We start from the raw sequence: 24,922 nt of genomic DNA on the forward strand, positions 1-24,922 counted from the left end.
TGCTCACCTGTCACAGGACAGCTGTTGGACAGGTTTGTTTATTTTGTGCAGAGACTGGCAGGAATGATTTCCTCAAGCATTATCTACAGAAGTGGGGTTGGATAAGAAGAATGAACCCTGCTGCCTCTGTAGTGCAGAATGGAGCAGGTGCAATGGGTTGTCTATGACAGACTGCAGTTTGTTCAAACCTTCTGTCCCTCAGCGACTCAAACGCCCCCGGATTCTGGCCAACTTTTCGATTAGTTTGTTGATCCTACTAGCATCTCTGGCAGCAAAGTAAATGACTGCCATTACCACAGTCTGGTATATCTCTGACATCTTGCTGCATGCACCGGAAGCACCTAATCTCAGAAAATAGGGAGCAGATATTTGTTTTGTTACCAATTGTCAAAATACTGTTAAAAATCAGTTGGAGGGGGGTATATTTTAAGGTGTTGAAGGCCTTCCAGAGATGTTCACAAGAGGGGAAATTTATTAAAAATAAAATAATCTGTACAGATATCAGTAGCTGTATACTGTGTTTGTATTTATACACATTGCAGTAATGTCCCCTTCATTGTAGATCATCAACAAAGACAAGTTCAACAAGTATTCTGTTTTTCAATTTTTATTTCCATTTTTCCTTCCACAAATGTGGAGTAGTACATCTTGATATGCCTTAAAAACAAAAACTCTTTGGTACCTAATGGAAAATAAAACAATTAAGGCAGCTACAGCATCTAGGTTGTGAAATGCATTCATTACTGCAGTCAATCACACACTGGGCACACAATAAACTTCCAGTTTTCAGGTTCCTGATCCTCATCATGTATCATCCAGAGGAAGGGCAGGAAAACCTAGTTGCCCAGGCAAACTGAATATGTGTAATAATATGTATCTTAATGTGGACTACAAAAACAAGGCTGAAGCCGACCTAGAGCGCTTAAACCATTAGGGACGATTCAATCAAGTTTTAACAGACTTAAGGTAATGTTTGGGAACACGTTGTTGCGCTAGCTGATGTTCAGAAATGACATTTCTCAACAGATCTGTTATTTCCACACTGATCAAGAACAGAAAGTCCCAACCTGGAGACGCAGAGCAATAAGTCACCAACTACCAATTTGGGTTGTGCCATTTCTTACTAGTGTGATGGCTTATGACAATTACGTAGTATTCCTCATAATGTTCAGCTGTAGTCATCCAGCACGGTAGAAAAACATGCTCAAACAGGTGAAAAACATTTATCTCTTAACAACAAAAAGGGTCCCAATTTGTCAGCTGAAAGAAAACCGGCTGTAAACTCTACTCTAAAACAGCGAAACACTTTCACCCAAATACTGCCTTCTTATTTTTCTTGAATCAGTCTCCAGCATGTGTGAAGACTCGAGTGTTACATCTGTAATAGGCTAATACTGCATTTTCAGTTGTTCATTCCTGCCTAATGTATAAAATAAAATGGCTGTACATAATAATCATACATAACCGCAAAGTAAAAAGAACATGAATTATTACAAACAGTTGATTTAAGATTAACTCTTTACAGAATGATGAGATATGAAAAAGAAAGCCAAAAGAAATGAAAAAGGTCGTAACTACAAGTTATGTGACCCAAATGGAACAGATAGCAATTTATAGTCTGAAAATGATGCAGCCAAGAACCACAGGCACATGTCACCGAACCCTTTCTAACTTTTTTTTTTTTTCCTTTTTCTTATAAAGTTGTTGGCCAGAGGTAAGCGATATATTTTGGCCTTCAAACTTCACTCCTTTCTCTCCGGGTGCACGTCGGAGCGTTTTTTTCTCCTCCCCCTGCTTGGGGTGCAGCTGAATGCTCACAGGATGACGTGGACGAAGATAGCCATGATAGCAGCACTGATCAGACCAGAGATGGGAACCGTCACAAACCACGCCATGAAGATGTTCCTGAACAGACGCCAGTCTACTGCCTTCTTTGAGCGCAGCCAACCTACTGCCACCACAGAGCCCACCTATTTCAGATAAATAACAGTCAAATGATCGTTGTGCATGCATATGCCTGACATTTTATTGAGGAGAAACTTGCTCCACATGTGGAACTTCTACTAGACTGTTTACTCAAGCCTCCCTCTTATGAAACAGTCTCTTCCGTCATCTCTCGTTTGAGTTCCCAGACCACAGTGTTTGACCAGCTTACCTTGCAGTGGGTGGTGGAGACAGGCAGGCCAATGTTAGAAGCAACCACGACAGTCAAGGCTGAGGCCAGTTCGATGCTAAAACCACTGCAGGAGGAGAAAGAAAAAAACTCATGTGGATGTGTCTGAGCAGCTCTAATGTAAGGAGCAGTAATGTCTGGGGAGGATGTGGTTCTGGGTGGAAACAACTTATGAACTGTCTGAGTCTTTACCTTGAGGGGGTGATGGGGGTGAGGTCTTTCCCCATTGTCTGAATCACCCGGCGACCCCATACCCAGAGTCCAGCGCAGATACCCACGCCACCATACAGCAGTAACCAAATGGGTGTATGTGCATTTGAGAACACGCTGCTTGTTTCGTAAACCAACCACAGAGCTACCAAAGGTCCAATGGCATTACTGCAGAGTGGAGAAATTTTTTTTGTTGTTATTAACAATCTGGCAAAGAAACAGGTCACCACACACTTGTCTGATATGATATCATTAACCATACCTAACATCATTTCCTCCATGGGCAAAGGATCCAAAGCAAGCAGTAAGAATTTGAAGGAACTGGAACAAGACTGAGACTTCTGGTTTGTCTTTTTCAGGCCTTTCATCATCCAGGGAACTCTGGCTGCTACCTGTATCCTTGATCTCCATGTCTAGCCTCACATCACCCTCTACCAGACCTTCAGGAGTTGTGTGCTCTGCCACAGCATTGCAGTAGCTGGTGTAGCTATCCATACGCAGTCGCTTTCTCTCCTGACTGCCTGATCCTGGAGCCTTGTTGCCATCCTCACAAGCACGGAAGTCCCCTTCTTTATGCTTGTCATGCATGCCAATGATGGTCATGGTGTAGGCGGTGTAGCTATTGTTGCGCCGGATAGGTCTGTCGCCTCCTTCTCCCATGCAGTCGCTCATTTTGGCCAGGTGGAGCTTGTGCAGTAGGTCTTTGTAGAGGGCTGAGTCTGTGTGGACTGTGTGGTACTGGCTATAACCGTTACTTGGTGGCTGTGGAGGTCTGTTGTTGAACTGAACATGATTTTTGAATTGAACCTGATTTTGAGCATTTGTGGAGGCACCGTTGCTTTGGGCTTGGTTACTAAAATGGACCTGACTGTTTGATTGAACCTGTGCAGGGGCTGCAGAAAAAAAGAAATGTCATAAAATCATCTGCAAGTTAATCATAAAATTATTATGAAATATCTATAGCAACTGTCATTTTAAGATGACAAAGATTTTTAAAACATTGTATTTTGGCATATTTACCATCGTTTGAATTGCTGTAGTCTGTGTCATCAGAATCTCCGATGTCAAAGGCCACCCTGTGTTCCTTATTACTGTCGGCTTCATCTGAATCTCCGATGTCAAAGGCCACCCTGCGCTCCTCAGGGCCAGGAAGAGGGTCAGCAGAGTTGTAACTGGCAGCTGGTGTGGTAGATGCCTGCTTCAGGATTGGACAGTGGGCTTCTTTAAGCTCCTTCTTTTCCATCAGAGGGCTTTCAGTGGGACTGGACTTGATATCTCCTATTAGGGCAAGAGTTGGATTGAGAATTATTTGGATCGCATCCAAACATATACTTAGCATAGCAGAGACATCCTAACCCAGCATCTGTTTTTCCTTCAACTTCAGCTGTAGGGAGTCCAAGTGTTGCATAACCTTAAAGTCAGAAAACCCTTTGTACTGTAAATATAAAGATCTGTGTCCAAGGGTGGACTCCGGTGTTCACAGGATCAGATTAACAGGATTACAAAGGACATATTCATATTACCACTATTATCTTGTTTTAAGAGAGACAATAAACTAAATGTCCGAGGCTCACATGACATTTTTTGTAGCTTTAAAGTGAACTAGATACTCAGTGCCATTATTTTTTGTTCAATAAATCTAGGTGTGTCCTGGTGAGATTGCATCATCCAAACTGGTCATGGCTGGATCTGAAGCAATAGGTCCCCCTCAAACACACCTCCCAATGCACTGCCAATGCCACGTCAACACAAAGTCAGTGCGGGCTTATTTTTAGTTGAGGTGGTAAAGACCAATTAGTGAATCCTTATGACCCAATTAGTCAGCCTGTCTACTGAATCAAGGCAGTTTATGCCTTGTCAGATAAACCTGCTGCTCCAAGAGAGAAGTGACGAATAAAGGATCTGTCAAACACTTTTTTTTTTTCTTTTTTTTTTAAAAGAGAGCAAACCCTCTCTTCAAAAAAAGTTATTACTCATTTTAGGAGACACATTTTTCCCCAAATATGTCATTAACGAACCATTTAGAGCTCTATTAAGTAATAAAAGGCAATATTTGTGAACCTAAGTCATAGGTTGCATCAGACACAGCTTTTCTGTAATCAACCCGAAAAGATAACTTATGCCAGGAGAGACTAAACCTATGAGTCATTAAAGAGAAGAACTGCATTGTAGTTAACAGAGTGAGCCAAAAATACATTCATGGAGGTTAAAACGAATGGTTATGTCTTAACACCAAATCACACTATTCGGATGCAAATGCATCAGAGTTTACTCTGGTTTTTAATTCTATAATCCTGGATTAAAGCAAAGACAATATTTTCACATCATTTTCATTAGAGCGAATCCATTGTGAAAAATATATCCCTGAACTCCATTTGCTGGATTAATATAATCCCACACTCGATAGGCGGAGTTGCAGTGCAACACTCCAGTCATGATTTGTCCAATGGCTTAAGTAAGGAAACTGAGTCACATGGAGTTGAACAGTGAGTCAGATTGGCAAAAATGGGACTTACGTTCAATCTTCTTCTTTAGGCGAGGGCAGACAATAAACCAAACCACAATGGAGGTCAGCAGACCACAGGCCAATGAGATGAGCAGGATGCCCCACCAAGGTATCATGTCAAATCCCAGCACTGGAGGATCGCCAAGTGCCACGCAGATATAAACAAAAGCAAATAAGAGAAAGGCATATTTAAAAAAAACAAAAACAAAACAACTAGGCAGCAGGAGCTACCTTTTCTAGCAGACCATACAAAGTAATACACCAACATTAAAATATAATATAGGACAGCAGTTTTATAAATATGTAAAAATATAAGCCCCTCTAGAAAAGGTCCTATGAGGGCAATGAAGTTTCATTTTCATTCATTAATGGCACTTATGTTTGAAAGTACTCAAGTACTCTGCAACAACTTCAGTGACTGCATAGCTTCATTGTGCCACGTAGTTAAAAATGGAAAGCATGTGTACCCCCAGACATGAACAGTTATGCAACACCAATGTCACCAAGACCCCAAAGTGCCCAGCTAACAATTACACAGAAACAATGAGTTCCTCAAAAGGAGACATAACTTGGGTAGCATAAAAGAAAAGCAAAAAGAAGGGGGGGGGGGCTTGTACTAGGGCACTTTACTGTAAAAAAAATGAAGGCACCCTCTTGCCAACACTGCAGCAAACCTGGTGCAGCACAAAGATGTAGCGCAATGCATGCTGGCAGAAAGTTACCATTTACATTTCCCTGGAGAAGCAGTTATCCATGTCATACACAAAGTCAGCAGTTTCATGGGGACAAAAACAAATTGTGGATAAAAATAAATAAAAAATAAAAATCTACCACCTTGTTTGAATGTCTGGACATGACCTTGGCCATAAACGCCACACTTCCACTAAGATATGGATTGTTTAGGAAGTGTAAGAGAAGAAAAGGAAATGAGGGCCATGGGGAGGTGATAAGTGTCTCAGTTACTGTGTTTGTTTGAGGGCACAGTCCACACAGTGCACTGAGTCACGCTGCAGCATGAGACTGCGGAGCACCTAACTCATGTTTATTTAGTTACGCAATGGAAGCTCACTCCCTTTGGGACAGGAGAGGCATAAGGAAAAAGTGGACGGTGACTCTTAACAGTTAAGTCTTGTCTACGACTGAGTACACTGACTCACTACTAGAGACATCCAAACACACGTGGTACTGCCATGCATTATTAAACAGGAACTCATCTGATATCAAACAGGATTTTAAAACTACAGAATAAAGAGGGAAATTATCCACCCAGATGGTAATTATTATTTATTTTTTGTGAAGGAAAAAAGTAGTATAGATTAAAAAGCTGGGCTGCATTTTGTAGTCTGATTAACACTCTTACAGAAAGAAGTGACTTTATACCACAAGCATGCAGTGGGATGACTGAAACTGGACAGTAAATGAAATTTAACCACAGCTGTGTTCCAAAACACTTGCAGAAACCTATATTCCATGGCCTGCATTACACAACAACAAGGTTTGTTCCCCCCCCCCCCCTCCCAGTACTGTACATGTAGTACACCACCAACCTCAATTACAATGACAGTTAAAGGTGGAGTTTGAGTCACTTGGCAAGAACCCTTTTGGTTATCTGTCCTTAGGGCACTAAGGACTAATGACATTTGTAACTCCTCATAATGAATTAAAATCTGTTACACAAGAGTTGACTATAGCAATCGCTTAAAAGTTGTTTCAGGATCATGGCTCAGGTTGAAACAAGTCATCCGTGCTGTGATGCCAATTGTTTAGTGCCCCCATGGTAACTAAATCCAGTGACTGTTTTTCAGTGGGTTATCGAGGCAGAAAATTTGTGCCCTGCTACAAAAAATGGAAGTTTATCAATTGAGGCTGGTATGAGGGGTCCAGATATCCTGTCACTCTGACACTTTAAATACATAATAAAAAAAAAGCCACGGTCCTGTTTAGACTTGTGTATAGAGCAGGTGCGAACAATTGAGTGATGTGCAGCAACGAGGACAAAATTTAGGGCAGATTCAGCAAACGTCATAAACAGGGAATTGCGTTCAGCATCTGTGCTCTGAAGGCTTAACAGTACTTTACCTGAACTTCATTTGTCTTCATGACTGAATGGCATGAAGTTGGCTTTTAGGGTGCGTCTCCCTTTTACAATGTATAGGGCTGCAATGCAGTGACAGCAGCTGAATGATTTATGAAGGAATGAAGTCACACTGAGCCTCATCTGTACAGGACAGTCAGCTGACCCTTAAATTCTCTGGCCCAAATGCGGACTTGAGGTCTCTGGCACTGGTGTTTATATTGAGCATAGGAATGTGCTGTGGGGTGTCTGGCATCCAACTTCACCACTAAGCTAGCATAAAGATCAGGGAATGTCACAGGAAACCAAACACACTGGACTCAGTTAGCTGAGATACTGTTGCTGCATTAAGGTGCATTCATCAGCAATAATGCACTGCTGTCGTCCTGGGTGCCAGAGCAGTATAGTAACCAAAGCCAAGCCTAGACTATAGGTCTGAAAACCTAAATGTTTTTATTTGTTTGTTTTTTTAATTATAAATGCAGTGATGAATTTGTGTTACTGGGCCAATGACAAACAACTGAGGAGAGTAGAGTAAAACCTAGTCTACTTTACTTTTACAATGAGCCAAAGTTTGTATTATGACCTCTGTCTTTGTGTACAACATGTGAGTATATGAATGCTAGTTTGTCTTGTGAATATATTTAAAAATAAAATTGCAGATGGCAATTTCACGTGTGGTGAACTTGATATGACTGTACTGTTGTGCCTGACTAACCAGAGATTTACTGTCTATGTGGGAAGTGCAAGTGCTCTCTTCTTAGTGTGCTGATGTGCATTCACACATCAGCTCACCAGATCTGGTCAAACTCTGGCCTGTAGCCGTCATTTAAATGGCCCAGGCCAGCTAAGATCTGGAACTGTTAGGCCCTGCAGAGAGAAGAAAACAAAAGGAGCGAAAATGGCTCATTTAATAAAAGAGTTTCTGGTAAACCAAAAACCAGCAAATATTAAGAGCATTGCCACACAGATTCAGAGCAATAATACAACTACTAGCAGCAGACAACTTTGACAGCACACTCTTTACTTCTCTTTTCCTCCTGCATGCCTGAAGTGATGTCAGGAGTTAAATGAAATCTTATTTCCATCTCCCTGTTGTGCTCCACTCTAAAACTTCATGCCAGCTATGACCCACATAGAACCACAAAGCAAGAGAGCTTCAAAAAAACATGTTAAAATAAACACGGCTTCTGTGAAAATGGTAAACAGTCTGGTTCAGGCTGGAATATGTGTGGGCATCCGGCTGTCTGAGGGAGCAGCTTATTTTAAGCTGTGGCTGTGGGCAGGCATGCAGAGCAAAATGAAACAATGATACTCACCCGGAGCACCAGTGAACATGATGGAGAACAAGTTGATTGCCATTGTTATCGCATAGAAGACAGGCAGGGCCTTCAAGCCATTGGGTACTGGGTCTTCCTACAGGAAGAAAATAGAATGTTCAGAAATCCAAGTTGCCTCATCTTGCTGTCAGGTTACATTTCAAGGCACAACAAGCACAGTGGAAATCTGAACCATGTGTTCCTATAAGGAACTGCTTCAAAGCACGGTAGCTTATTTCCTGCCATGTAATAAACATTTTCCCAATTGCATTTTGGGGGTGGACCAGTACAGTGTTGAAACAGCCTTAAACCACAACTTCACTCTTCTAATGTTACATTAACCGAGCATATCCACAATTTTGATAAAAGGAGACTTACTTTCTGTAAAATGAACCTGCGCACAAAATAGAAGACAACGGCTGACATTATTCCAGACAACAGGGGACTCAGGAACCAGGAAGCAACTGCACAAATAAATAAATAGATAAATAAATAAATCCAAACACAAATGGGAGCATTACAAAGCAGTGGAAAAGTAATGAGAGAATTTGTCAAAGAACAGTAGAAAAAAAAAAAAACCTAAATTCATTTAACTCCTACTATACAGCTTATTTTTAATAAAGAATGTGTTTATTTAAATAGAGTTACATGAGCATGATTCATAGAAACTAAAAACTAAAGGGAGAAGAAAGAAAGAAAGAAAGACACCCACCCCACAGGCAACAAACTGAACTCTAGAACAACCCTTTAAAACTGCCTATTGTTCTCCAAGTCATCATACGACCTTATCAAATAACACTCCTTATTTGTACTGCCTCCTCCCAAAGTCCAACACAAAGTGGTGGAAATCACTATTGATTTGTACAATGAATGCTTCCCATGTCTGAATGTGGATTTAGCTGAAATGCTGGACCTGCCATTCATGAACATACTTGATTACTGACCTGGATTTGGGATGGTATTATCACACTGTAAGAGTCTTCACACACCGCCATTAGAGCTGGGCGATATATCGAGTTTTTAAAAAATATCGATATATTTTTATACGAGATATAAGATGTGACAATATCCTTTATATCGATATAGTCTATGTTACGTTATAATTATACTTGCGGAGCCGCAAGTTTGCCTCTCTTTCGTCCACTTTCGTCTTTACGCAACGTTACTCGGCCTCGCCTCTCCTTCACTGAACACAACTCCCCCTCCTCCCCCATCGCTTCACCTGCAGGAAGCGACAAGATGGACACGGCAAATCCGTTAACGAGTTACTGCGCATCGCCCCGTGCGTGGGGCTGGACGGCGTCAACGTGTTAGCTAGCTAACCACGCTAACGAGCTAACCACGCTAACGCCATGCAGCCCAGAGGTGCTGCACGGACTAAAATCCTTTCATTTTCTCAAAAGTTGACAGCGCGCCTTATGTATGAATTCTGGTTGTGCTTGATGGCCGCGCACCGATTTTATGTGGAACACGGCGCTCAGCAATCTGTCAAAAAATGTTTTAGTACGACTTTGGTAAGCTACGGAGCTGCAGCGCTTGATGGATTGTCGGAGCATTACGGCTGAGCCTCGCGGAGTGATACGTACTGTGCTTCAACGTAATATTACCCTACTGTGTATAAGGACCATAAATGGCACCTGTTAAGAGACGTGGTTGCGAAGCGGATTTCAAACTCCAGGTTGTCAGTCACGCAGTACAAGTTGGGAACAGAGCAGCTGTGAAATCTGTCCTTGTTATAGTGCTCGTCTTTTAGTTTACATTTTGACTGCACATTTGTGAGCTTTTTGTTATGCACAAAAACAACATTGTTTTCTTTTATTTATGGAGCATTATTATTTAATAAATGCTCATAATTTATTTTTGAGTAAATTTTATGTACATCTGCTCTATGTTAATAAAAGTGCCTGTGTGACATCTGGGACACAGCTTTGACTAAGAACTCTCTTTTTGTTCTTACTTTATGGCTTTAAAAAAATATATATCTTATATCGCCATCCAGCTAAAAAATATCGAGATATGAATTTTGGGTCATATCGCCCAGCCCTAACCGCCATTAATAAAATATACTTTAAATGCCTGTGATGAAATTCAGCTAACCATTAAAGGGAATTTCTATGTCAGTTGACTGGTTACATACCAATACGTAGGAGTTCAAGCCACTTGACGCCCTGCTGCCCTTTGGCAACCAGCGAGAAGCCGATAGTAGCACCAACAATGCAATGTGTTCCAGAGATGGGGAGCTTAAGGAAGGAAGCAGCCAGCTGCCACACAGCAGAACCTAACCAGAATACATTCATGACATCAGTTGCATGGTGTCATAATTTCAGCTTTTATACAGTCAAGACGGGTACCAAAAATATTCTACAACCAGATTCACCACTACTCCAATGCATTTTCACATCTTTAATTTCTACAAGCAATGCTCTGTCCACATTGACCGACAGTTCAAATTACATGAAAGATAAGCTGCAGATACTCACCAACCATTGCGCTGATAGATCCAGCCATCAAGACATGTTCAGAGCCGTTGTACATGCCCACATCAATGATTCCCTTGCGAATAGTTTCACTCACTTTGGCCCCAAGAAGCACAGACCCCAGAGTCTCAAACACTGTTGCTAGAATACATGCCTGACGCAAAGTGACCACTCCAGAGCCCACGGCTGTACCAAATGAGTTAGCAACATCATTGGCACCGACAGAAAAGGCTAAGACGAAGGCAATGATAAAGCCAACAACCAGCAACCACACATACTCAGTCAGAGGTGTATAGGTTACCATGGCAGTGGTCAGCACTATTGCAGTTGCAGTTGTTGAAAACATTTTTTGTAAGTTTTAAAGGAACTGATTCACAATCTTAAAGGAATAAATGCCAGACAAAATAGGGTTTTATATAAATCTGTTTCTAAACAGCAGCTAGTAAAATAAAGAGGTAAACAGAGGTAAATAAATAATTAGCTTTATTTTTAGGCCCACCTGTCTTAACAGAATTTGTGGGATTCAGCAGTGCAAACTTGTAATGGGTTTATCTGGATCTAACCAGAAAACAATTAAAGTAAACTAGAGGTACAGTGAAAAACTATTGCTATCCTAAAATTTTGGTGGATCTGTTATTGTCCTTTGGGTGCCGAGAGATTAAGCAGAAAGAAAAGACAGCCATTGTGCCACTGTGACTGCAGATGAGCAAGGGTACATCCTGAAAAGACAACACACACACACAAAAAAAACAAGACATCCTTCACTAACGTGAAAACACAGGCAACAAAGCTTTTACATAAGGAATAAACCTTTACATCACGAATAAGATATAAGAGTAGAAAACCGGCAGTAACTGTGGACCGGAAGAAGGACCTCTGGTTGCTGCCCTTCCTTAAAACGGAGGCCATTTTTAGTAAATGGCGCATGAAAGACCGCAACTATATTACACCAATGTCCTTTATTTTGAGTCAGGATAGTCGCATTTAAAATGTTAATTGCTGTACGGTGGATGATTAAGCGATCATGATGGGAAGCTCGAGATACATCGAGCCGTTTTATGTGGGAGACATTTTAACTTTCCCTACTCGCACACGTGTCGTCATTCATTCACGCAACACGAGCGCCGTCTGTTCCTACAGCTTCACGCTCTGCGCTACAGAAGCGGCTGGCCCAATCTTAAAAAACAAAAAACATTTGGACCGATCTCAAATTTGGCGTTTTAATCCACCATAATAGTGGCTGCGTCCATAAACAGCGTTTTACTAGTGTCTGACGTGTTTATTTTCCGTAACAGGGGGACGCAACCGGATATGACTCAGTTTAGGGAACACAACTCAATGCGGCACCGGTTCGTTGTGTCGCGTGTGTCGACCCGGTTTAAAGGTCTATAAAAAGTGCAAACCAGATATAATTCTTGCTGCCTATATTCGCTTAGGATTAACATTAAGAATAGCAATTACATCGGCGTTATACACTGATACAAATTTAACATTGTATGGGCTAACTGACTCCCACACATAACAGTCTTAATCAATTCAAAGTCAAGTAAAGTATTTAATCCATATTAAATGTATTTTTTTTCTAACGAGTAAATACGCTAGCCACCATCTGGATCGAATGTATAATACAAAGGCTGGGGTTAGCATCAGCGCGCACTTTGACGTACGCCTTAATTACAAAATTCGTAAAATGAACGACTGAGCTTTTCATTAAAAAAGGTATAAAATGTTAAATATAAAACTTACCACACACTGCAGTTATCAGTCCCGTAGAGTAGTGCTCACTAGCCGTTAAGCTAATTAGCGCGCGCACACAGACGTTAAGACAGCGCGGGCGGGATAAAGAAAAACTTAAACGGATTATGAAATGTAACCCGTTCAAAAAATCTGCCCTTAAAAATTTTTTTAAATAACGCGACTAAAGAAAAATGATAATTGCGACAAAGTGAGTCAATATGGAGAGAAGAAAACCGCCTTATGGAATCGAGAAACTTCTCAGTTTAAATGAATGCCTGACAGACTCCAGAGGAACTCGCTTATACCGGCGAACAGAGCTGGGGGTGGCATCTGTTGTACAAGCCCCACCCGCCAACTGGGCGGGAGTAACTTCCTGTTTTCACGTGGAGGGTGCGTGGTCGTGCTTGCTCGAGTGTGCCCACTGGGAGCGTCTCCCCTCATTGTAAAATCTTATTTAATAAATTTGCAGTTCGCGCCATTGTCTTACTGTCTGGTGAGCTGACTACCGACAAACACATAAAAAAAAACTGTTAGATTCCGTCACAAAAAATGTTGCACATTTAGATGCTCACAAATAGCATACATAGACACAAACCATAATCGTCTATTTCAGAGAAGCTGTCACCTGGAAACAGTGCATGAAAACAGTCAGTGTTTACGTTAACCGCATAACAGAAGACCTGCCGCTCATTGAAGTGCATTGTCCGGAAATAACAACATTCACAGTCAACAAAAGTAGTTTTCTCTGGTCGCTCTTCTTTTATTATGTTTATCAAGAGAGACGTGATATCCTGGACAGAAGTTGTTTTCAAAAAGCATGACAAAACGCATTGTGCGCTGAGATGCGATAGGTTTATAGTAATATAGGCAAATAATCTATAGCCTACTAGTATGACAACGAGTAGGGATTGGATTACACACGTTACAGTAAACAATGTAGTAAATAGCGTAATTTTATAAAATATACATTATTGCATTATTTTATTAAACGATGGCCTTGTTAACGTCGTTATTGTCTCTGGCTCTGTGACGTCACTTCTTTGAGGCGCATGGAAATTTTCGACGACTCCAGTAATTATGATTGCTGTCGGTGAGCTTGAAGGCAGCATTACTGCAAGGTATAGGAGAGGCGACGTCAAAACACAAGTTTCAAGAATTCCTACTATAACCTCTAACGACATAATTTGCGCCTTCTCTAACTCCCACCTCAGCCCAGAAAGCCTTGTTTACTCCCAGAGGCTGCAGACACAGAAATGTGACCTGACCGTGGCCGTATAGAGGAACTGCCAATGTCAGAATATTTAGAGTTTGTTTAATTGCTTCAACTCAAGGAAATCAATATGGTATACAAACCAGATTAAAAATTGCTCATCCTGAGGTTATAGTTAAACTTCTGTGGTCTAAACCACTATTAGTACTGACAAGTAATTATAACCCCACCCTCTTTGGCAGGACTTGGGGAGAACAATTTTCAAAAATTATTATGATAACACAGGGTTAGGGTTAGATTTTCAGGCTACTTTCTGTTCACTGCTCAAAACTCAGAGTCACAGAGGAGCACCCAATGGGATAAAATAACCACTTTTATTTGACTACATATGCAAATTGTAGCAAGTCTGATATCTAAAGCAGCATAGAAACAAATGGTTGTGTTGAATTCTTCTTTTTTTGTCTTAGAGATAAGTTAAGCTAAACAACAGGTTCTGAAAAAAAAAAAACACTTAGCCTGGCCTTTTGATAACACTGAACTCCACTGCTTTCATGAGCAACAAGCACATGACCTTAAAGAAGTGAGCGAGCTGAGCCTAAAAAAAGAGACCTGCTGTATTAGTACAGTCGTTTATCACCCTTGTTTATTGCTTGCAAAGGTCTTAGGCTACATAGAATAACTGAATGAAAATCTAATGAATGGCAGGTAATTCAGATTAACCTGTACTGAAACCTTACACTCTGCTTGGTTAAACAGCGCCATCTGGAGTACATTATTATATATAAATAACCCCGGGCCCGTATATTTACAAGGCTTCCTTGTAGCAAGAGTAGCTCCCAGTGATCAAATTCTTAGAAATGTTTTCACCTTTAAGTTAGAACTGTTCACAAAGCACATGAGCCCATAGCTCCTCAGCAGAAAACTTGTTAGGCGAGGGGAAGAAGACCTTTAAGAGATTTAGAAAAAATACAGTCGTAAAACCCATTGACATGCAGGTTAATTAATTATTTTAAGTTTGACAGGGAACACCATCAGTGTGATGCACAAAAAAGCCAAACAAAAAACCAAACAATCTGAATGGACATGCTACAAGCTTGCAAGAAAGAGTCTGCTGTAAAGATAGAAGGCAGGCCTCACCATTTATACAGTGTCTTATGGCAACTGGAGGAATTTCTGCATTTACTGAAGCATCACACATTTTGATCATGCAGAAGAGTCATCTGTGGGCTTCAGTAACCTACAAAGAGGAGGGAGAAACAAAGGATGAATAACAGTGAGCTAATTAACAGTGCGCTTAGTGTTACTGATAAAAGCTGAATATTTTCTCTGTTAATTTCAAAGACACAAATATTAGCAGTAAATATAACTATCGACAAATTAAATCAAACAAGAAACAGCACATTTAGGCCTGTTTTTCCAAACATTTCATCAGCCTGCGGATGTTTTTAAAATAATTTACACATTATTTATAACAATACCATATCTAAACCGTAAATTAATGAAATCTACTATTATCGGCTTCTGGTTGTTTCAGAACCAAAGACTTATTGTTCCTGCCCTAAAACTATGGTCAAATCTGTATTTCAAAACTAATCTATTAATATTTATGGTTTGTGTTTGTGAAAGCATCAATAGACAGGTCAAATTCAATAGAGGAAATTCTTCAGGCTCTGATGTAAAGAAAGAACCAACCAGCATTAGTAAATTCTGACCCTTTAGGGGATAAAGTCTCACATGTTGTTTTTATCACTACCTGTACCCATGCAAATCATATATAACCTTAGAGACATGACACGTACCTAGAACTGTCGGGATTTGAAGCTTGTAGTGGCAATACTTCTATCTTCCCAAGAATTGCAGATGCAATGAAGTGATAAAACAAACTAAACATGGAAACCACTATCATTTCGCCGTGAACCACACCTTAAAACAGGGACAACCTGTCTGTACTACCTGTGTGTCTCTTTGTTTTGTAATAACATTTCTAAAAAATATATGCTTTTAAGTAGGTTAATGCGATCTAGATCACCACCACTTGGGGAGCGATAAAAAGAAAAGATAAAAAGGAACATAACACAGTTTACAAACACAATATTATATCTTATTTTATTACCAAAGACCTATTTGCTGAAAATGTTGCATATCTCAGCATGCTGCACCTGGCAGGGCGGAGGCTTGCTGTGGTGGGGTTGCTGCTGTGGAATTTATGTAGGAGCTGCATATTTACGTCTGCTATGTTGTCTTCTCTTGGTGGGTGTGGTCCTAGATGTTGGGCCGCGTGATGCAAACTTGGAGTCCTTCTGCAGGACGGGTGCCTGGTCCCCGCACCCAGCCCTCTGGGATGGGGTGGTCTGTTGTGGAGTGGTGGTGCTGGTGCCCACTGTGGCTTGGTCTTCACTGTCAGTTGTAGTCACTTGGGTTTTCTAGGCTCATGTGGATTCCTAATACCTCCCTGGGTTGTGAATTTGGATTCTGGTGATTCAGGTGACCGATGGGAGTGGGGGTGTGCTCACAACATAAATCACCACACTCCTTGTTATTGTTTTTGCTTGTTTCTTTATCCTTGCTTGAGCGTTTTGATCCTGGGTTTCATTGTCGTGTATTTGGCTCTCTTTGAAGGGAAATGAATATAAGAATAGTAACAATAGGATACCGGGGAAGATAATGCGCACGTTCACAAGGAAAGAAGGGCCAATTTTAAATTCAATAAAGGGTGCTTTCACCCCTGTTATAAAGAGAGAAATTCAACCAGCATTACCACCTGTACCCAAGTATGTAATACAGATCTTTAGAGACATGATAGTGGAGCTTTGAAGCATACTTCTGTCTTTCCCAGAATCAAAGATGTACTGGAGTGATAAAACAAAACATGGAAACTAGCACCATTGTGCAGTGAGCCACACCTTAAAACAGGGACAAGCTGTCTGTATTGCCTGCGTGTGTCCTTTGGTTTCCTAACCTTTGTACTCAGAAAAGATTTCACAACTACTTACGAGTAATGCTATTCAGATAACCACACAGGCAGTGGCTTTTGATTTGCTGAAACTTATAACAACAATGTGCCAAAGATGAGGATGTTAACAAAGTGTTTGCATAAAATGTTGATCTATTTGCCAGTCTTTCACAGAGTGGATAACTCTTTGGATCTGGAGAAAGACTCAACATCACCTCTTTCTATGCCCAGTCATCCTGAAAGTGCTACTGATGTGTTGCAAATTTTAATAGGTATGCAGTACTGTGCAAAAGTTTAACTTTACCCCACATTTACCTCACAAGACATTCATAGAGTTTTTAAAGTGGTCTTTAGTAGAGATGGACCGATCCGATATTACGTATCGGTATCGGTCCGATACTGACATAAATTACTGTATCGGATATCGGAGCGAAATAAAAAAATGTAATCCGATCCATTAAATATCAAAAAAGCACCTCACAAAACTTGCGACACGGCGTAACTCGGCTCATAACCGCAGCACGTCGGAGCAGTGTGCTCACGTGATAGAGCGGCTGTGTGTATTTGTAGCCTCACTACCAAACCAGCATTTCATCTCCGAGGAAGTTATCCCAGAGAGAAGTAAAGCACGTGTGTAAGTTCATCTCTGAATGTTTGTAAAGCATTCCCACGGTCAGCTTAACAACCAATATATGGAGCGACTGCCTCTTCTTGCTGCTACTTCAATCGTGAAACTGATTAATGATCAGCTGTTCGGCTTTTCTGTGGCGAGTCCGTCTCTCTTCTTTGTTTTTGGCCCACTTTGCGCCAGAAAGAGGAAACCAGCAGCTGAACAACAGCAGCACGTTTAAGCTTGATAAGCTGTTGTTAGAATTTATTTAATATTACTTTCTACTCGAGGATCTTTTTCTACGTAGCTGACAGCTGGTAACTGTGCAGGGGCGGATCTAGCAAAGTTTAGCCAGGGGGGCCGATAGGGCATGAACAGGGAAAAGGGGGCACAAAGACATACTTTTCTTTCTTATTCTTATTTAAAATGTCTAGCTTTTAATAAATAATTATCCGAATCTTACACCCAAAGTTTTAATCTGATGTAAAATATATAGAAGTCCATTACTGTGTATAGTAACTATTAAGTCTAATATATATACCCTAGTAAGCTATAGTACTTTTTCCTTTGGGAAGATACCATCTGTGCAGTCTGCAGTTCTGTTGAAGAAAGATGTTGAATCTATTTAATTATTCTTGAAAAATAATTTATTTCTGTGCATTTTTTTCCACACTGCATCAAATTAAAGTTGATTACGTCGATTAAGCATCATGAGGTGGAGGTTGGGGGGTGGTTCCCTATTTTTTTTTTTTTTTTTTTTTGCTGGGAGTTTGCAACCCTATTAGTTAGGTTGCTTAATATTTCTGCTAAGCGCTCTTTAAAATACCAGAATAGGGAGGATGGAGCAGGTTTAAGTTTATTAGATTGATCAGTGTTGCTGAACTGTGAAATATTTTGGGTGCAGTGTATTTTTTACATACAGGTATAACAGAATAGCTTTAGTGTTGTTGTTTATTTAAACTTGAGTATGAACTTATACAAAATGCAGCAAGATATTAAAAAACAGTTTTATTGATTAAAAAACACACTATATCGGATTCATATTGGTATCGGCAGATATCCAAATTTATGATATCGGTATCGGTATCGGACATAAAAAAGTGGTATCGTGCCATCTCTAGTCTTTGGGTCACCAGGTTTTCTGAAGGTCTTTCAACCTTTCTTCTTTGCATATGGTTTGGCATGACTGTTGTGTTTTTTAAGCAAATTAACAATAATCTATGAACCATTCAAGGATTTAAAAAAGCACCTAAATCAAGGGATAAGCCAGTGCTGTTTCTACACATACCAGACAACCTAGCAAAGAGCCAATTTAAAAGACTGAGCTCCAACAGGGAGATCAGTTTGAGAACAGAAAAAAAACCACTTCAGCACATAGCACATGAATCATCACATCTCACAACATAGAAGACATAGCTTCTAAAGTGTTTGGAGGGGGTGGGGGTGTGAGTGCAGGTCTGTGTCAGTGTACATGCGTATGTGTGCGTGTGTTCCATGTTCAACTGAGAGAAAGTGTCTCTTCACCCGGTTAAGCAAAAGTCAACAATCTTCGATCAACGCGGATGGCCTTGAAGGATTTTCAGTGTTTTCTTTATTAATTTATACATTACACATTAAATACATTTCCAAGTTAGGATTTTGCTATTAGACTTTAGGTTGCTCATATTGGTTTGCTAGTTTTTAAAAGCTTTAGCTTGGATAATGCTAATGGAATAGGGATCCTGGACCAACACTATTATGATGATGTAGGAACAACATAACCACTTCCACATGTTTTGTGTTATGAATTTAAATATTAGTCTTCTACATAAAGCAGTAAGAAAAATAATTGTGTGATTATGAGATTTTTTTAATTTTTATTTTGTGGAGCACAAGGTTCTTCAAAAACATCTTGGCTGGTCTTATGATACTAAAGCCTCTGGGCAGCTTTCATGATTGTGATGAAAAGAGCATGCAGGGCCTTAATAATGTATTTGAACAGTTTAGCAGTGATGATTTAGATCTGTCATTTTATAAGCTAAAGGATGTTTTCGAGTTTATTAAGATGTTATTCAAAAATGCAGCATATATAAACTCAAAATTGATAGAGTCTACTGTTATCTTCTTCTATTGCCTTGCTTGAATATTTTAGGACCAGGCATGCCTTTTCCCTGGGCTAAAAATGCACTGAAAGGGTTGTTTTCAAGTTGATCCAGTTTTTTAGGGCTAAGGCTGTTGATGCACTGATAAATGTGATATTTAACTGTGTAAAAAAAACAAACCCAAAAAGTTAAATTCAGCACAGGAATCTCTTTATGCACTTGTACTTGTAGTAAACTCTGATCTTTTACGGGATAGAGAAGGCCTTGCTTTGTTCTTTCATGCACCAGTGCAGTCACCTTTTGTCTCAGTACCCAAATCGATCATAAAAACCTGAACATAATTCATATCAGGGATTGTGGAGGTTTCATACTTAAAGCTAGTAACAGGAATTCTTCTGTGTTTAGTGTCACAGATGAAAGGAGGTGATAAACTACAAATGAATACCAGCATCATCAGTCAGCATGTAAATAATAAAGGGACCATGCTTGCATAACCTCCTTTAGATTCTTGTTTTCACAATCTGTTCAGACCATGTGGTTCAAAAGTTTCACTTTCACAATTTCATTGTTTGGTAGTGTTAATGTTAAGAGCTGAATGAACACATAAAACAGCCAGTATATGACAAAATTAGCAATAAACATAAGAAGTAAATGAACTTTGGATCATTAAATTGGTTGGAGTGAAGAATGAAGTGTGCAACTCATCCTGTCTTTCTTCCTTTATTAGTTCTGTTTTCTTTTTAAATGTGATTATTTTATGGCACCACTAACACCACTGTGCTCCTGGTCAGCACATCCAAACTTGGACATTCCAAAATAAAAGTCTTCTGTTGTTGGATCTTTGTTTTGTTAGTGCACCTGACGGCATCATTGCAGCAATATGGGAGAAATAATTTCAAAACTCAGAAAATGTTCATCGTTTCCTCCATTAGCCAAAGGCTGCAGACACAAAAATGTCAGAACTGTCAGTGTCAGAATATTTAGAGTTTGTTTATTGCTTTGACTCAAGGGAGTCAGAATGAGTTCAGAATGACTGTTTCTGGTTACAGTTAATTTGTGAGGTCTAAATCACCATCAGTAATGATAAGTAACCCTAACCCATTACGATTAGCAATACTTGGGAGTACATATTTCAAAACCCCAAAATGACTGTCCCAGCATCCCGACAATAAGGCTGTTCACTGATCAAATATCAAAATCACAGAGAGACACCTAATGGGATAAAACAACATCCCATTACATTAATATTTTTTTCCTCTTTTTGCCCAGACTTATCACTTTATTGACCAAGATTTGTACAAGCCTAATTGACTTTTTGTTGTAATTTTAGCTGCAAATTTTTTTTTAAAAAAAGTCTCCTCCTTCAGGAACAATTTGAATTTTATTCCTTGCAAAAAGGACTAAGGTTATGTGAAGCACACAAAATCTAGTTAGAGCTGATTCTTTCTGTCTGACTTCAGACAGCAGTACCTTGTGAATGTCTTGTGCAACCATGATATATCGAATATCTCTGTAAAGCTTGTCTTGGCTTTTTTCTGAAACCCTTCTAATTTTGTCTTTAGCACAATGGAGTTATGGTTATTTAAAAAGAGCTTGAGGAATGGGCCCGCCATGGCATATACCACGAGGCAGAGGTTCCCAAAGTGTGTGTGTGTGTGTGTGTGTGTGTGTGTGTGGGGGGGGGGGGCTGTATGAATTAAAAAAAAACAAAAAAAAAATGCTTGGACACTGCTTGCATAATTGAAAGGTTTATGACTGTGCTTCCACACAAACGCAAAGCAGAAGCTGAAGCACCGTCAACTATGTTTCCAAACCGACTTCCCTCCAAGCCAAATACTAGAAAATATGATGAAGCAAATCTTCCCTTTGGCTTCACCTGCAAAAGTGGCAAGGTAGGTATCCCCGGCAGAATTAGCTTCCCCTGGCCTGTCCAAATCACAAACAAACAGTATCCAACTTTCTTGATTTTAGTTTACAAACACTTCTTCTAATGACTAAATACTCCTGACATTTTGAAGATGTTAGCTCTTTATACAGTAACGTTACAGTGGGATACAAATAACATCAGGCTGATCCTGCCACAATTTGTTCCCCCTGTCCAAATCACGGACAAACAGTATCCCACAGTTGTTTATATTTTTTAGCCCATTTTGCACAGAGAGGCATTTTTTGAAAAATGGATTGATAGCAATATTGAATATTATTACCAGAGATGGGCAGTAACGCGTTACTGTAATCTGATTATTTTTTTCAAGTAACGAGTAAAGTAAGGGATTACTATTGCAAAAACCGTAATTAGATTACCGTTACTTTCCCGTAGGAACGCTGCGTTACTGCGTTACTAAAACCGTGATTTTTTTTGCGAGAATGTCTCATGACAGTGACGTAAGCCAGTGCGACGTTCGTGACAACAGCTGTGTGCAGATCAACAATGGATATGTGCGAGTGCGGAAAGAGTATGAGCGTGCAGCGTTTAAAGCGTGGAAGTACTGACCTTTGAGTTTGATTCCATAAAAAGTGACAAAAACATTAGTGTCCGTTGTGCGTGGGAAGAAAACTTCTTTTTACAGCGGAAAAAAAACCTAAACAAGCACCGAGTGCGCAACGACGGATTCTTCCACTGACCGCTGCGGCACACCTGCACCAGGGTAAACCTCCGCCTACGCCACTCCTGCTTTACAGGTGAAAATAGAGCAAAAGGACAGCTAGTCTTTGACTTTATTTATTTTCTGCTGTGTTTTACTTGCATCTATTTGAAAGACTGAGTGTAAACACAAAAAATATTTTATTTTATGTGCTGGAATGTGCAGAAAATAGGTTTAAATGTTAAACTAATTTCTTCAAGTCAGAGACTGGTGCATATAATTAAATGTTTGCTTGATGCATAAAGTTAAAAGATTAAAACTGATAAAACAAGTTTAAAAAAATACTTTTCCATTTGATTACATTTTGTATGATGGATTATGCAGAAAAAGTAGAATTGGGCTGAAAGATCTATCGCTTTATCACCTACTCAGGTTGTAAATTGTGTTTTTAAAAACTAACTAAGTAACTAAGTAATTAATTACTTTTGAAAATAGGTAATCAGTAAAGTAACCGGATTACTTTTTTGGGGAAGTAATCAATAATTAGTTACTGATTACTTTTTTCAAGTAACTTGACCAACACTGATTATTACACAGGAAAAAAACAACTACACGTAAAATAATTACACCATGACGCCTCTGCCTTTCTAAATGGAGGAACAGTAACTGTGTGTGTATGTAAGCGTGTAAAACCTGAAGCTAGCAAGACTAACAGTACCATTATTTTGTCTCTATCCGCCATTGTAGAAATTCATCCCATGTAAACAACAAATAGGCACACAGCGTGACATGAAAGGCGCATACCTTTGACGTTGCGTGACGAACTCCGTATTCCTCGTCCACAAGTAAACATAAAAATGGAGTTTTCGAAAATCTCCAACCTGACAGGAGTTTTAAAAAATCTCCATTTTCTGTGATTGGAAACGCCGTTTATGTGTGGACGAAAGGTGTGAAGGTGTGGACGTAGGTGTGGAACCTGCATTTTCTAAAATAGGTGTGGACAAGGCATAAAAAAATTGCTACCGTAGTTTATTTTACTGCTGCCTGTAATTTATTGCAGTTTACTTTTAATTGTGTAATTGTTTATTAAATGTGTGTGAAATAAACAGCAATGGAGTTTGAAAACAAAATATGGGTGTGTGGTTGGAGAATGTCTTTGTGTGTGTGTGTGTGGGGGGGGGGGGGGGGGATTTTCTTGTAGAACAAAGGGGGGCCTAGCAAAAAAAGGTATGGTAACCACTGCCATAAGGGTTAAGACACAAAAGTCCTTCACAGCTTTAATGAGCAACAAACACAAACACACAAGATTTTAAAGAATGTGATGAACTGAGCATGCGGTATATTTAATCTGCCTCACCCTCTTCATCAGCATTTTTTGAGGAAAAAGACATGCTGTGGTAAAGTCTTTTATTTTAGTACCCTGACCTGTTTTGCTGTCACTGATGGTGGGCTCCACGAAGGGAGACACGATATTAACCTTTCTCTGAGATACTACAGAGTCTGTAAAATTCAGACTACCAGAATTGTGTGGTGCACCCAATTTACAGCTTGATCTTTAACTATAAAAAAATAATTCACATAAACCATGTCTGCACGAACAGATATGCGTGGTGCAACAGCGCCACCTGATGTATATTATTATTATTCTATTTGTTCTGCACGAATTTGCACAGCTCCCTAGTGCTAAGAGTAACTCATGAAAACAGTCTAAATCCTTCCATAGAAACGTTATTAATACCTTTTATTTGATTATGCATTGTTCAAGTTTAATTCTGTTATTTTATGCACACTGTGATTTTGGCTTTTAATTGCTTGTAAGTGCCTTAAAAGGTGCCTATAAATAAAATGTATACTTGTTATTATTATTATTATAAGTGAAAACTAACAGTGCCACCTGCTGCACATTATTATTACCATTATTTTAAATAAAATCCCATTCTGGTATTCAGTACCAGTATGAAGAGTAGCTCCTCGTGGAAATGAGATTTTCTAAAAAAAAAAATAAAAATAAAAAAAAATCCCCTGAAAGTTGGGAGTAAATCCTGGCAAAAAAACCAAACAAAGACAAAAACAAAAAACCCCAAAATATTTCTAAGGTGAAAAACTGGAAAGTGCATACCAGCGCTGTCATGCACTGCCTGATGATACTGGTATCCATGTGCTCATTTGCTTATTCACTTCAGTAAATCTGTGAAATTGGAATAGGAGAGTTTCCCCTTCTTGGTACACATATACCAAAAACTTTGACTCTGGTATGGGGTTTTTTTTGTCTTACTTGTGCACAGGTACTGATAAAATATGATTTTAGTGGTGTGTGGAAACACAAAGCAATGCTTACTGTATCCTTTAATGGGCCAGAATTTACTGTGACTGGTATCATTTTTTATAAGAGATTTTTTATTATCAGTGCATAAAGAGGTTCCATTATAGATTTAACTTGTCTCACCACAGTTAGGTGAATCAAAAAACCCTAGGTCCAGTTAAGTTGGTCAATTTGTAAACAATCATTTTAGCAGTTTTAGGAGAAGAATGAATGGTCTGTGGTCCTAAAAGATCCAGAAGCAGATGATAGCAGACCTGATAAATGTACTGTTTAGACATGGTGAAGTTATAGATGTCTAACTAAACTGGAAACATACTTTAGCTCACAAAATGTTTAAAAACACAGACGTGCACAGGTAGTTTCTCATTTCCATGCTGATAGTATGCCTTGCATTTATTTACCATTGTGATATTTTTATTGGTATATTTTATCTATTTGATATAAATAAGGGGAAATTCAGCTCTCTGATCGACTGCCTCACTTCTGCCTAGACACTAAATTAAATCATATCAATAAAACAATTCAAAGCAGTTGCATCACAAATGAAGTCATATGATTTTTTTCCAGTGATACAAAGATGTATGTTTACTTTAAAATCTGCTGTTTTGTAATTTGACTAATTTGTGCTCTGCTCTGTGTCCACTTGATGGCGCAGTTTCTGCAG

General features: G+C 39.5%; 1 protein-coding gene across 1 annotated transcript; it reads right to left on the reverse strand.

The window, feature by feature from the left end:
- Nucleotides 1-591: 591 nt before the first annotated feature.
- slc20a1b (solute carrier family 20 member 1b) lies at nucleotides 592-12,807 on the reverse strand. The gene is made up of 11 exons (XM_080862797.1): nucleotides 12,506-12,807; nucleotides 10,763-11,478; nucleotides 10,420-10,560; nucleotides 8,661-8,746; nucleotides 8,283-8,379; nucleotides 4,900-5,019; nucleotides 3,404-3,661; nucleotides 2,646-3,276; nucleotides 2,366-2,551; nucleotides 2,156-2,240; nucleotides 592-1,970 (listed from the first exon to the last, which is right to left on the reverse strand). Exons 2-11 carry the CDS (start codon nucleotides 11,103-11,105, stop codon nucleotides 1,815-1,817), a joined length of 2,103 nt encoding a protein of 700 aa, XP_080718923.1. The 5' UTR covers nucleotides 11,106-11,478; nucleotides 12,506-12,807; the 3' UTR covers nucleotides 592-1,814.
- Nucleotides 12,808-24,922: the final 12,115 nt, after the last annotated feature.

The sequence above is a fragment of the Rhamphochromis sp. 'chilingali' genome (assembly GCF_963969265.1).
Source record: "Rhamphochromis sp. 'chilingali' genome assembly, chromosome: 2".
Lineage (NCBI taxonomy): Eukaryota > Metazoa > Chordata > Actinopteri > Cichliformes > Cichlidae > Rhamphochromis > Rhamphochromis sp. 'chilingali'.

Bases quoted from the DNA above. Each gene is read 5' to 3' on its own strand.
- slc20a1b (XM_080862797.1), bottom strand. From the start codon at position 11,105: ATGTTTTCAACAACTGCAACTGCAATAGTGCTGACCACTGCCATGGTA. The intron at 2,241-2,365 runs GTAAAGACTCAG...CTCCTCCTGCAG, and splicing joins ACCCCCATCACCCCCTCAAG to TGGTTTTAGCATCGAACTGG. The intron at 1,971-2,155 runs GTAAGCTGGTCA...TATCTGAAATAG, and splicing joins TCTCCACCACCCACTGCAAG to GTGGGCTCTGTGGTGGCAGT.